Source organism: Dermacentor andersoni, chromosome 7, assembly GCF_023375885.2.
Source record: "Dermacentor andersoni chromosome 7, qqDerAnde1_hic_scaffold, whole genome shotgun sequence".
NCBI classification, from domain to species: Eukaryota; Metazoa; Arthropoda; class Arachnida; order Ixodida; family Ixodidae; genus Dermacentor; species Dermacentor andersoni.
Window position 1 is genome coordinate 174,943,416 of NC_092820.1, and position 14,892 is coordinate 174,958,307.

At 43.2% G+C, this 14,892-nt stretch overlaps 1 protein-coding gene across 2 annotated transcripts in view; it reads right to left on the bottom strand.

The window, feature by feature from the left end:
- Nucleotides 1-4,859: 4,859 nt before the first annotated feature.
- LOC126532995 (DNA mismatch repair protein Mlh3-like) overlaps nt 4,860-14,892 on the bottom strand; it is a 38,766-nt gene continuing 28,733 nt past the window's right edge. For both annotated transcript variants that reach the window (XM_050180175.3, XM_055071683.2), the window contains one exon: nt 4,860-6,162. In XM_050180175.3, coding sequence (XP_050036132.1) covers nt 6,076-6,162 — 87 coding nt within the window. In that variant the 3' untranslated portion in view covers nt 4,860-6,075. The remainder of the gene's footprint in view (nt 6,163-14,892) is intronic.

A 14,892-nucleotide genomic window follows, 5' to 3' on the forward strand; every position in this document is an offset into this window, starting at 1 on the left:
AACAGCGAAGGATGAAAGAGCGAACATGAAGCGGCAGATGAAAGAAGACGTAAGCCGCAAACAGCGGACGCCAATGAGTGCGTCCCCTTCAGTGATCAGTGAGGTGCATGCAGGAAACTGGTTTCATGTGGACCAGCCTGACCGCTTGATGCATACTTGTATCTGGTCGCAACCAGGCCGCTAGTTTCGTACTATTGTCTGCTCGCATCAGATCTCGCTTGCGCTTGTTTGGTTTGCTTGGTTTGATCTCGTTCACGCTTGTTCCGATTGTCACGGTTTGTGGTCGTTTTATAATCTGATTGTACAAGCGATGCAAGTTGTGCAGTACCTTCTGGAGAAGCCAAGCAGCACCAGCGATTACACTGAAACCTTTGACGAGTCGTGCATAAAAGCCGATGCACTTGGCCCACAGATCAGATTTTCGATTATTGCCGAATCTGCCACATTTCTCTCTCAAATTCTTTGCCTCAATATATCGCAAAACGAAAGCACGTGTAGAGTAGTGCACTCAAATTTCACATTAGGCAGTATCATAATTGCTCGTGAATTTTTTTTACTAAATATCAGCATGGATTCAGGAGAGGCTACTCAACTTGTACACAGCTTGTAGAAACTATACATGATCTTGCCTCTTCAGTTAACAATGGAACACACATTGATGCAGTATTTATGAATTTCTCGAAAGCTTTCGACAGGGTCACTCACGAAAAGTTAATTTATAAATTAGACCCAATACTTCATAACAAATAATTAGTAAAGTGCATTTTAGCCTACCTTTTAAACAGACAACAATTCATTGTTTTTAACTATCAATGTTCTGACAGGCTTGCAGTTAACTCTGGTGTTCCTCAGTGCCCTGTTCTTGGGCCTCTGTTGTTTTTTTATATATATTTATGACATTGTCTGTGACGCTCCTGTGAAAATTAGACTTTACAACGATGATTGTGTCATTTATACGGAAGTAAGAAGTGCCTCATAGAAATTACTGCTGGATACCATGTTGCCAGAAGTTTCTGCATACGGTGAATCACAGCAAATGTCCATCAACTTTGAAAAGTCTGCAATAATGAGGATCGCTCACAAAAAGAATGCCTTACTGTTTGATTACAGCACTAATGGTGTGACACTTGCAGAAGTAACAGAATATAAGTATTTAGGCCACTGGGTCACTAACAATCTTAGCTGAAATAAACATACTGATTTCATGTGTAATGCTTTTGATAAATTGTTTTCTTAAGATGGGCATTATTAATGGTTGTCCGTTCTATCTGTCTGCCGCCTTGCTTACAAATGTATTGTTTTGCCTTCCTAAGATTAGGTGGCTAACATTTGGGATCCACTCACTACGGCTAACGTAAACAAAGTAGAGAGGGTTCAGAGGTGGGCTGCTCGATACATATATAACAATTCCCGACGTCAACGTATATCAGTAACACATCTTTTAATTAAGCCTTTCAGGATTGATTTTTTTCACCATATGCAACCGCCCAGTGTCGATTTTTTTTATTGCAGATTCCAATTCTTCTAAGGGACCTATTTCGAAAAAAATTTACTGTAATTTTTTTAGGGTAACCGTAAAGTGAGAAAAATATATTTTGCATTGGTATATGTATATGTACTCTTTATTCATGAATAACAACAATAAAAAAAGGAAATGAACTTATAAGAATTAAAAATTTGATGCGTTGTTATAGTTCAAGGCTTAGTTAGAATATGCGCACACGAGAATATTTCGCAAGTCTCAAATGTTCCTGCTCTTACTCTAATATTCACATCCATTTCCTAATCGAACTGCGTAGATGAGCGCACCGAAGCAAACTGTGTGGTTGTGTGCCCGTCAAACAAGTGACAAACTTCCGCTAATCTTCATCTTATCGTCAACCAGAGGCAATTAGATATCACAAGTCTCCCCCCCCCCCCCTCCCAAAAAAAAGGAAATGCATGCACGGCGGCACCCTTCCTATGCTCACCCCTGTGAGCACTAAACGAGTGAGAAACAGGTGGCTGCCCTTTGAACGATTAGTAATGAGATAGCCATCAGTTTCGTGAGCGCAAGAAGCTGAAACCACCCGTGGAAGAAAACCCGAACTGTCGCCCGCCCATGCATGCGCCAATGCGCAAGCGGTAGTATATAGAAGCCCTAAAACAAACCATGCGACAAAAACCAAGAGAGGGAGGTGCGAGAAAAAAATTCCCTGTATTCCCACATAGTGGCAGCACATGCCAGGAAAGAAAAAAATTAGGAAATTGGCACGCTATATAAATGTACAGACAGCACCATAAATATACGCCATTGACCATTTTGGACTTGTTCGTGGCGCCGTATATTTACGTCATTGACCCTGAAAGGGTTAAAACTGGCCTGCCGACAATAACTGAGCGAAATCGTTCTGCACGACTTAAATTTGTGTACCAATTAATTAAAGGACACAACAGAACTGAAGGTGCCCATTCTTCATTTTTCATCTGAGTATGCGACCCAACAATGACATCAGCTAACGTTAGCTCCTTTTCGTGTCCGTAATAACTGCTTTAAATACTCATTCCTTCCGCAAACTATTACCAGTTGGAATAACCTCACTAAAAATGAAGTGTTGCAGCCGTCACTGACGTTGTTCAAACAACTTATTACCTAGTGTGTGTTACTGCATTCTGTCACTTTATTGTTCTATTGGATTTTTTTTTTTTTACTGTTTGACATCTTCTTAAAATGTTGTACTCCTGATACTGGCTGCAGAGCTTCAACCTGCACCATTTATTAAGAAATAAACTGTCAAAAAAGATGCACACAGGAAACATACAAGACAGGGTAATACTTGTTGGGGGGCTAGTTGGTGCATGTTTCCAGAAGAGGGTTATAGCGCCGAAAAAACGCAACACACAGCAAGCGAGACGGGACAGGTGCAACTTCCAACTGTTTATTCACCGCGTGTGCGAATGAATGTAAGGTCAAACAAAGATGGGTAGCAAGAACCACACATGCGCACGAGGTTTTTACAAAAAGCGGATAAAGATAGGTGAGGTACACACGTATCTCACGCCCGTGTATCTAAAAAGTCAGTTTCATTCTTATAAATGGAGATAGATGGGGCGCTAACACAATCGCTACAGTTTCTTTGAATATAGTAGGCCTCCAACAGTTCACGGGCTGTCTGGTCCTTACTTCTGCTTAAAACCTTTGCTTCTTTCAGCCTTGCCACACACTTAATCTTCCTTTCTTCTCCGCAGGCTTTACAATGATGCGGCAGATGAGAACCAGTACCATTTTTTAAATCGCGATTATGTTCCGCTAATCGGTCATTAATACAACGGCCGGTTTGTCCGATGTACTTCTTTCCACATGTGAGAGGTATCTGATATACGACACCCACGGCACATTTAACAAGTGGGGCTGCATGTCTCTTTTTACAGTCAGTTTTTTTTATCTTGTTGGGATCAGTTTTCACGCACAAGCCAGCCAGTTTCTTTGGGGCAGAAAAAACCACAGGAACCTTATATTTTGTCGCTACATGCTTCAAATTGTGCGCTACCTTATGGGTGTACGGGATGACAACCGGTCTATTTTTGCTTTTGGGGACGTCATCTTGGTCGCCCCTCTTTGTACTTTCTTTTTTCAATTTTCTCAACAAGGCTTCCGCTACTCCGGTTAAAATCGAGGTTGGAAAGCCTGCTTTTTCCAACTTCCGAATCTGGGTGTTAAAGCTTTCCTCTGCCTTATGGCAACAAGATTTCTTCAGCAACGCTTCCAGGCACATCTGAGCAATGGCGCGCTTTACTGTCTTTGAATGGGATGAATCATAAGGCATTAGTTCTTTTTGTGCGCGAGGGCGATACATCCAGCAAAAGCTTTGGTCATTAAGGGTGATGTCAATGTCTAAAAACTGCAATCTGTTGCCTTGGGCAAGCTCATGGGTGAAGTCTAAACCTTTTCCAAGTAGTTTAAAACCAGATAAAACTTCTTCCACTATTTGTGGGTAAGATGAGGAAACCTGTTTCTTTAAAATAATTTAAAAATCGTCAACGTATCTAAAAGTTTTCAGCACTTTGGCTTCGTCGAAAGTATCTGCCAGTGACCTGTCCATCTGCGCGAGAAAGATGTTACATAGCACTGGAGCGACGCAGGAACCAATGCAAAAAAAAAAAAAAAAAAAAAAAGGAATTTGCATTGGTTCCTGCGTTGCTCCAGTGCTATGTAACATCTTTCTCGCGCAGATGGACAGGTCACTGGCAGATACTTTCGACGAAGCCAAAGTGCTGAAAACTTTTAGATACGTTGACGATTTTTTAATTATTTTAAAGAAACAGGTTTCCTCATCTTACCCACAAATAGTGGAAGAAGTTTTATCTGGTTTTAAACTACTTGGAAAAGGTTTAGACTTCACCCATGAGCTTGCCCAAGGCAACAGATTGCAGTTTTTAGACATTGACATCACCCTTAATGACCAAAGCTTTTGCTGGATGTATCGCCCTCGCGCACAAAAAGAACTAATGCCTTATGATTCATCCCATTCAAAGACAGTAAAGCGCGCCATTGCTCAGATGTGCCTGGAAGCGTTGCTGAAGAAATCTTGTTGCCATAAGGCAGAGGAAAGCTTTAACACCCAGATTCGGAAGTTGGAAAAAGCAGGCTTTCCAACCTCGATTTTAACCGGAGTAGCGGAAGCCTTGTTGAGAAAATTGAAAAAAGAAAGTACAAAGAGGGGCGACCAAGATGACGTCCCCAAAAGCAAAAATAGACCGGTTGTCATCCCGTACACCCATAAGGTAGCGCACAATTTGAAGCATGTAGCGACAAAATATAAGGTTCCTGTGGTTTTTTCTGCCCCAAAGAAACTGGCTGGCTTGTGCGTGAAAACTGATCCCAACAAGATAAAAAAAACTGACTGTAAAAAGAGACATGCAGCCCCACTTGTTAAATGTGCCGTGGGTGTCGTATATCAGATACCTCTCACATGTGGAAAGAAGTACATCGGACAAACCGGCCGTTGTATTAATGACCGATTAGCGGAACATAATCGCGATTTAAAAAATGGTACTGGTTCTCATCTGCCGCATCATTGTAAAGCCTGCGGAGAAGAAAGGAAGATTAAGTGTGTGGCAAGGCTGAAAGAAGCAAAGGTTTTAAGCAGAAGTAAGGACCAGACAGCCCGTGAACTGTTGGAGGCCTACTATATTCAAAGAAACTGTAGCGATTGTGTTAGCGCCCCATCTATCTCCATTTATAAGAATGAAACTGACTTTTTAGATACACGGGCGTGAGATACGTGTGTACCTCACCTATCTTTATCCGCTTTTTGTAAAAACCTCGTGCGCATGTGTGGTTCTTGCTACCCATCTTTGTTTGACCTTATATTCATTCGCATACGCGGTGAATAAACAGTTGGAAGTTGCGCCTGTCCCGTCTCGCTTGCTGTGTGTTGTGTTTTTTCGGCGCTATAACCCTCTTCTGGATACAAAACAGGAAAGACGCACCCTTATTTCTTTTTGGTTTGCGTTTTGCCTGCTTTGTGAAATTGCTTACTTCTTTTTTCCCACCCTGCTGTAATCACAATATCGGGATTGCAGTATCAATACATAAAAATAAAATAAATAATTAGACCGATAATAAAGGCAACCAAGGGGCCCGATTTTGGTTAATCAGAATCATGTGAAACCAAAGAAAGCATAGAGGAAGTTATTTGTCACTTTAACTGAAATGTAGAAATGATAAATTAAAAGGAAATGAAAGTGGACGGAAAAACAACTTGCCACCGGTGGGAGCCGAAACCACACCTTCGCACTACTATTGCTATACACATGCGATATTCAGCATGATATTGGCTGGTGGCCAGTTTGATAGTGTGACTTATTCTCTGTACGGACTGGAGTGGCATTACAAAAAAAAGCCAGATTATCTAGTGGAAGTTAATTTTATTATGTCATCACAGTGTGTGCATACACATTTCATATATTACAGAACTGATATAAGACCCATAGAGATTTTATTTAATAGGCAACATTGCCATATTCACAGCTCTCGCAGTCAATTCATTCATAACTACAACTGCTTGATGGCATTCCTGAACAGACATCTCTCTAGTTAATCTTCACCGCCATCATCTCAGGGTTGATGTCGCTCTTCAGCCTTGCAAGCAGAGTAGCCAAGTTAGGCTTCCGGCATTCCTGGAGAAACAAAGAAGGAATTAAGAAAAGCTTGACAGCAAGCCTAATTAGTTTGGCATAACTTAATCTTGTGCACTAATATGAAACTAGAGTGACAAGGAAGAACATACCTACACATGACATTAATTAATGCACACACAAGTGACAGGGCCTGTACCTGATGTCCAGCAGGAAATGGCACATGGGAAGACCATGTACCATTTATGAAAGGAAAGATGGAAGTATCTAGTACTTAGCCCAAAACCTAATTCTGGGGACAATGTGTGGCGGCCACCGTTGAAGAGAAAATGGAAAGGAAGTACTACTGAGTTGACCAGTGGCGCTCCCACCGCACTTTGTTTCTACAATAAGGATGGTGTCTTGTCGGCTGCTGATGCTGATGATATTGTCCACTAAGATGTCAATGCACCCTTGTCTCTGTCTAACCTTGCACCCGTCTTGTCATTGGCAGTGGAAATTACCACAGCAGCAACATTAATCGATACCATGATGGGTATAATCAAGTGTATTGCCAGTCATTGCGTGATGTAACTGCATCATTACGGGAAAACAGTGGGGAAAAAAAATAAGACAAGAAAGAAATACAAGACAGGCATCTATTTTTCTTGTTCCATTTTTCTTGTGCTTTCTTTCTGTTTTTACATACCAACAAGCTCAATTTCAAGGCTTCTTAAACACATAAATGCGTTACAGACCTTCTACAGCTAGCATTATGCGCACCGCACACTAGGGGCTTGTCGCCATTGAATGCTTTCTGAATCATGAGCAAGCAGGCTTCAGCCGCGAGTCGCCACTCCAGCAACATTTTACTCAGAGGCCGGGAGTCGCTTAGCACTATTTGCTTAAGATGTAGAAGAGCAGAGGTGAAGAAGTGTTCTGCCATGAACTGCAAGAACTGCGAAATAGACTTGAATGTATGGGATGAGACTTTATCCACCTCAGCTGCACAACTAATGCGCATATTTACCCCCATTTGTCGGGCACACTTTTTCACAAGGCGAGCACAACAAGTGCTACTGCCAGCGCTGGATAGGCAATCGCCAGCAATGACAGCCAGGCTGACACCACCCGCAGCAAGAACACAGCATTAAAAGAGCCCTGAAACACTTTTCTAACCAATCGTAGAATGGCCTCACTATTAAAGTATGTTGTCCCGCAAATCTCATGGCGAAAAATTTTTTTTATTCTTCAACTATAAGTGGAGTTATTGCACCGATAATCAGCTTTCTCTCTCTCTCTCTCTTCTTCTTTTTTTTTTTTTTTGTCAACTAGCGCGCTTGAAGCTATGCAGCAGAGAAGCCACGAGAGCAAAGTCCCGGCCAAAAGTTAAGTGTCGCGGCAGCGAAACAGCTCATTGCAGCGCCCCATGGCAGCGGCGATAGCTGTCATCTCGAAGGTCATACGCAGCAGACACATTTAAGCGCAGTACCAAGGTGAAATAATTTTTCTGTCCTTTTTAGATTACAAACATAACTATTTTCCATTTATTTTACTCAAAATTGCAGTTATGTATTAATGATAATGTTTTTGCGATCACAAAATCGGCCAATAGCATTGGTAGGCCAACTTCTTTCAATGACGACATTGCGGATGCGAGCGTAAGCGACTGTTCACTGCTTTTGACACGAGATTGTAAATTCCCTGCTGCATGCAGTGCAATAATATTTGTCTCGCGTGTTTGCAGAAGCCTCATTAACACATTAGCAACATTCCTTTACCATGTTCAAAAAGTGTTTCATGGCCCCTGCTGGCACAACACTATAACTCAGTGTTGAACTTCGATAAGCATGCAAGTCAGCCCTATGTATTTCCCACGTGACTCACATACTTGTTCAACCTCACTTTCCATAACAGTGAAGTCAAACGTGGAATAATAGTTGGGTGCTACACGTTTTCTCTCTGCATCGGAAATCAACAGTAAGTGAGCAATCGCTCAGCCACTTGCAAAATTTTTTTTTACGACACGTACATGAATATGTTTAAATCTGCGCTGTAAGTAATGATAAAATCATTCGCAAGTTGCAAGGGTGAATCAGAAAGTATTTGTCCCTATTTATCCGAATGCGAAGTCAACATATCCATACCCAGCGGTGGACATTTCTTGGACCGGCCCGGCCTTATCTGCCGGTAGCTCCGCGACACAGCGCTGCTGTCAATTGCTGAAGATGGTGGTTGTGCTTCGCACATGCACGGCATATGATCAATGAAGTGTGATTCGTTTTCAATGGAGCAAGGGATGAATGCCCATTGAAATCCACAGGGAAATGCAGCCCACGTATGAGGAAAGGTGTCCCACTTTGAGAGGTGTGATGTCATGGTGTTGTGAATTCGCAAAAAGCTGTGAAGACTCGGATGACAATAATCACTCGGGGAAGCCACCTGCGTCACTGGCTGACGCTAACATTTCCTGCGTGGATGCAATGGGCCATCTCAAATTTAATGCTGTGATGGGACAAATGTCTGAACTGGTGTGGGAACTGTGTGGAAAAATAATGTTATGTACGTAAAATAGTATGTACATTTGTAATTTGTATGTGCCTTATTTTGGCTAATAAAAAAATAGGGGCAGAGACTTTCTGATTCGCCCTCATACCTTATCAGTACTGACAACAAGAACTAAACAGTAGGGAGCAACCACCGTGGTTGGAGCAGACTGCAAGCAGGCACTTTCTGCACACACACCGTTACGATCGGCCAGCGGGGGTGGGGTATTGACCTTCTAGCCTCTCCTACCTCACTGTGACAAATAGCTTCATGAAGCCAACAACAATGTGCCCCCTTCAGACAGGCGTGTGGTGCCAGTAAGACAAAACATGTTTGGCGGACCAAGTATTGTTTGTTGGTTCACTGTTGCCTTCACGGACCAATGGGAGCAAGCAAACTCCTGGAAAAGGGTGTTCTAAGGCGTTCCCTCACAGACTCCGGCCACGGCCATTTGACAGACGCTAAAGCTAATTCTGCGGGGTCATTCCAGGAACCAAGACTCGCCAGCTTGAGTCAAGCGTGACAACCCCTTTCTACGAAGCTCCCCTCCTTTCTGTGTGTTCAGCAAAAAAGGTGCAGGAGTGAGTGTGTGAACTCTCGCCCTCAACGCGGGTCCTTCGACGACTTCGAACGCTCCGCTTGGACAGGGGGGGGGGGGGGGGGGGGCAGATTTACCTCACCTACAGATGTAAGGAGGAGAGAGGGGACAGAAGCAGATGTTTTTGGCTCTCAGTGTGCTTCACTTCAGTCATGCTAGACTGATGAGATGTAACATTCTCCACTATTCATGTAGATACTGTAAATAAATCCCAGTACTCCTCGTTCTCGATGAGAACATGTTCCTCCCATCAACAATGTCCTTTGCGTGGATGAGTCGCACGATGGCATAGGCCAGCTATTCCTTTTTACATGCCCGACCCCAACTCTTACAACACACATACACATTCCCAAATGAAATAGTTGCACATACAGTTAACGACAACAACAGGCGCACGACCGTAATAACCCAGCAAATCTACCACTGTAAATACTAGAATATAAAGAGTAAAAGCAAACATCAGGCTGCTACATTTGTCGCCTTCCGGTGGTAAGCTTGCACACAATAAGATTGCAGTGCAGATGGAACGTATAAACTTACACTCCCTCTGCACCTTTAGCCTACCCGCTCACTGCTCCCCATGGTGGCCAAAACAGTAGTGATCTGAGCTGCGCCTGCAGCCGCCAAGGCTATTGTAAACAAGTGAGCAAGTGCCATTCAGAAGGTGCTGAATGGTGGGCGCTGTCACGTAAGCAAAAATGGTGGCATCCATGGGTATATGGCGCTGTAAGAAGTGTATATTACTGCCAACCACCCTTTAGATACCCCCAGCATTATTCTAGAAACACAGGTTGAGCAGTAATGCCACTAGATAAAGGCGTTAACCGACATTACATTTTAAATTCTTAATTCCTTTGCACTAAATGAAGGCCCTGTATCTTTGAAACCTAGAAAAAGTAGTAGCGAGCCTCAGAGCATCCCAAATGTAATTTATACTATTAACTTTCCTACGAACCAGATTTGAATTTGTTTCCCAGGAGGTTTATTTGTCATGAAGTAGTAGGGGTGTTGCAAGGGTGCAGAACATTGTGATGCTTTGGCACTTGCTCCAGCTTGCTCGATAGTCTGTTACGCTGCTACATTGGGCCATGCAATGAGAAGCAGCCTAGTAGACTGCCAAACAAACTGGAGCAAGTAACAAAAACGTCGCAACGTTCTGCTCCCATGTGACCACTTTGTGCATCATGAACACAGTGTAAGATACCAAGGGTGTGTAAATACCTAATAGTAGAGTTCAAATTGAATCGAATCAAGAAAAGAAAAAGCTGTATATTTGATAAAATATCGAAACATTTAACACAACGTTTTATGCTAACAAATATTGTGAAAAAGAAATAAAGGTGGTGCACATGCTTAGGCATCTATTCGCATTACGTAACAAGAATGTTACTAGCTATCTGTAACTTGGCTACCTAGGAATCTAGATGTATAGTATGCTCTTATTGAAAGGAACACCAGATTAGTATGCCAGCATTGATACCTTAGTTCATACACAAAGGAATGGAAAATATTTTTTATGAAAGCTAGTCTTGTAATAGGGGTCGCTGGTGCACCTACGAACGGCGTTCAGAATGAGGGGCCACCATATATAGCGTTTCGCAAGGATGGCAGCCTAGTGAGCAATGGTAACCCAGTACACTGCTCTCGTTAGCAACAGGGTTGCCAGGTTTGGTGACTTCTTGCCAAATTGACTACTTTTGGAGGCTCTTGGCGACCAAAACTTGTGGTTGGCAACTTGGCTACTTTCTGGCTACTTTTGGCGGTGGTAATTGGTATAGGTAGTGTCCAAATCTCACTCGCTCCCTCCAACGGCTTTCTCGAAGCAAGAGTTGCCAACGCCAGATCTTGAAAGTCATGCTTTTGTGTCTTGCAAGCTCCGGAAGCAAACCCAGGAGCTGAAAACATATCATAGCTGACATATGACCAGTGGGCCTCTTTTACTTGACTTGTCCCAGGCTGTGCAGGGCTGCCTGAGATGCTTCATCATCATCATCAGCCTGGTTATGCCCACTGCAGGGCAAAGGCCTCTGCCATACTTCTCCAACTACCCCGGTCATGTACTAATTGTGGCCATGTTTTCCCTGCAAACTTCTTAATCTCATCCGCCCACCTAACTTTCTGCCACGCTTTCCTTCCCTTGGAATCCATTCCGTAACCCTTAATGACCATCGGTTATCTTCCCTCCTCATTACGCGTCCTGCCCATGCCCATTTCTTTTTCTTGATTTCAACTAAGATATCATTAACTCGCGTTTGTTCCCTCACCCAATCTGCTCTTTTCTTGTCCTTTAACGTTATACCAATCATTCTTCTTTCCATAGCTCGTTGCGTCGTCCTCAATTTAAGTAGAACCCTTTTCGTAAGCCTCCAGGTTTCTGCCCCGTACGTGAGTACTGGTAAGACACAGCTGTTATAAACTTTTTCTCTTGAGGGATAATGGCAACCTGCTGTTCATGATCTGAGAATGCCTGCCAAACGCACCCCAGCCCATTCCTATTCTTCTGATTATTTCAGTCTCATGATCCGGATCCGCAGTCACTACCTGTCCTAAGTAGATGTATTCCCTTACCACTTCCAGTGCCTCACTACCTATTGTAAACTGCTGTTCCCTTCCGAGACTGTTAAACATTACTTTAGTTTTCTGCAGATTAATTTTTAGACCCACCCTTCGGCTTTGCCTCTCCAGGTCAGTGAGCATGCTGTTAGCCCCTTTATGGAGGCATTGCAGTTGGTCCCCTGAGTTACTAAGCAAGGCAATATCATCAGCGAATCGCAAGTTACTAAGGTATTCTCCATTAACTCTTATCCCCAATTCTTCCCAATCCAGGTCTCTGAATACCTCCTGTAAACACGCTGTGAATAGCATCGGAGAGATCGTATCTCCCTGCCTGACGCCTTTCTCTATTGGGATTTTGTTGCTTTCTTTATGGAGGACTATGGTGGCTGTGGAGCCGCTATAGATATCTTTCAGTATTTTTACATACGGCTCGTCTACACCCTGATTACGCAATGCCTCCATGACTGCTGAGGTTTCGACTGAATCAAACGCTTTCTCGTAATCAATGAAAGCTATATATAAAGGTTGGTTATATTCCGCACATTTTTCTATCACCTGATTGATAGTGTAAATATGGTCTATTGTTGAGTAGCCTTTACGGAATCCTGCCTGGTCCTTTGGTTGACGGAAGTCTAAGGTGTTCCTGATTCTATTTGCAATTACCTTAGTAAATACTTTGTAGGCAACGGACAGCAAACTGATCGGTCTATAATTTTTCAAGTCTTCGGCGTCCCCTTTCTTATGGATTAGGATTATGTTAGCGTTTTTCCAAGATTCCGGTACGCTCGAAGTCATGAGGCATTGCGTATACAGGGTGGCCAGTTTCTCTAGAACAATCTGCCCACCATCCTTCAACAAATCTGCTGTTACCTGATCCTCCCCAGCTGCCTTCCCCCTTTGCATGGCTCCCAAGGCTTTCTTTACTTCTTCCGGTGTTACCTGTGGGATTTCGAATTCCTCTAGACTATTCTCTCTTCCATTATCGTCGTGGTTGCCACTGGTACTGTATAAATCTCTATAGAACTCCTCAGCCACTTCAACTATCTCATCCATATTAGTAATGATATTGCCGGCTTTGTCTCTTAACGCATACATTTGATGTTTACCTATTCCTAGTTTCTTCTTCACTGCTTTTAGGCTTCCTCCGTTCCTGAGAGCATGTTCAATTCTATCCATATTATACTTCCTTATGTCAGCTGTCTTACGCTTGTTGATTAACTTCGAAAGTTCTGCCAGTTCTATTCTAGCTGTAGGGTTAGAGGCTTTCATACATTGGCGTTTCTTGATCAGATCTTTCGTCTCCTGCGATAGCTTACTGGTATCCTGTCTAACGGAGTTACCACCGATTTCTATTGCACACTCCTTAATGATGCCCACAAGACTGTCGTTCATTGCTTCAACACTAAGGTCCTCTTCCTGAGTTAAAGCCGAATACCTGTTCTGTAGCTTGATCTGGAATTCCTCTATTTTCCCTCTTACCGCTAACTCATTGATCGGCTTCTTACGTACCAGTTTCTTCCGTTCCCTCCTCAGATCTAGGCTAATTCGAGTTCTTACCATCCTGTGGTCACTGCAGCGCACCTTGCCGAGCACGTCCACATCTTGTATGATGCCAGGGTTAGCGCAGAGTATGAAGTCTATTTCATTTCTAGTCTCGCCGTTCGGGCTCCTCCACGTCCACTTTTGGCTATCTCGTTGCGGAAGAAGGTATTCATTATCCGCATATTATTCTGTTCCGCAAACTCTACTAATAACTCTCCCCTGCTATTCCTAGTGCCTATGCCATATTCCCCCACTGCCTTGTCTCCAGCCTGCTTCTTGCCTACCTTGGCATTGAAGTCGCCCATCAGTATACTGTATTTTGTTTTGACTTTACCCAACGCCGATTCCAACTTCATATGGAATGCTCATTAGCTGAAATCAATGCCTCGTGCAGTCTGGGACTGTCGTAGACGGATAACTGAAAGGGCCCATTGGAGTTTCTCTACAGGTGGCGCACAGAAACTCTTTCTGAGTAACAGGAATTAACCAATCTTAGAGGCTATGCTTTTGCATCCTTCATTAGACAGAAGCAATAGGATGGTGTCCTAATCTCAGCCCCATCGACGGTTACCTCTGTAGCGAAGATTAAGTACCATGCTTCTTGGTACCAGAAACGACTGCAACAACCGAAATCATATCATGGCAACCTTAACATTACAGGTGCAGTGTCTGTGTACGATTCTTAAAGGCGCTTGCGACTGCATACCAGATAGAGAATGTATGTGATTTCATACAGTTTGCACAGGAATGTTTGAAGAGAAGTCATAGTGGTGCAAGGACAGTGTGCAGCAAGTTTATTGTACTGAAACTGGCGACACTGCTTCAGCTATGAGAAAGCACGAAAGTGTGTGGCAAAGATTATCAAACAATGTCAATTGGTCATTATGCTAAATTATGATACAATAATATGTGATAACATTTGTTTTGTTCTGTTATTCTTGTTTGCCATCAGTTCAGCAGAAAACTACAGATCTCTCTCACCTTTTCTTTCTTTATTTTCGCATCCAAAATTGACAATTGTTGGTTTGTCACACCGTACCTACTTTTTTTTTTTTGGCTATCAAAGCTTTTGCAGCAGTTGGCGACATTTTTGGCTACATTTCGGAATTTTTCAGCCAGTTTTTCTTCCGAAGACATGGCAACCCTGGTTGTCAAGGCGGTTTGACGGCTTTAATTCTGAGTGCCATGAGGTTGCTGTGAATGATCTCCATTGATTCGGTATGAAACCGTAACTTTAATCACCGACACCCGATGGACACAGCTCCAATTAAGCCTAACGGGCCAGATTGTGTGGCTGTGATAAAAATTTGCCATCGGCCGACACGTTAACGGGCTGCTAGCTTGTCCATATGTTTCTATGTGTGGCTGATTAGTGACTGGTCACGACATCATGCGTACAGATTAGATTGACGGCCGTTGAAGCGACATTCGAATCCGCAGGCGACCAACCGGGAACTATCGCAAGCCCACGTGCTAAATTTGTCTGTGTGCTTAAGCTTGCATGGGAACAGACAGCTCCGAACTGTGCAAATATGGGTGTGTGAACACTC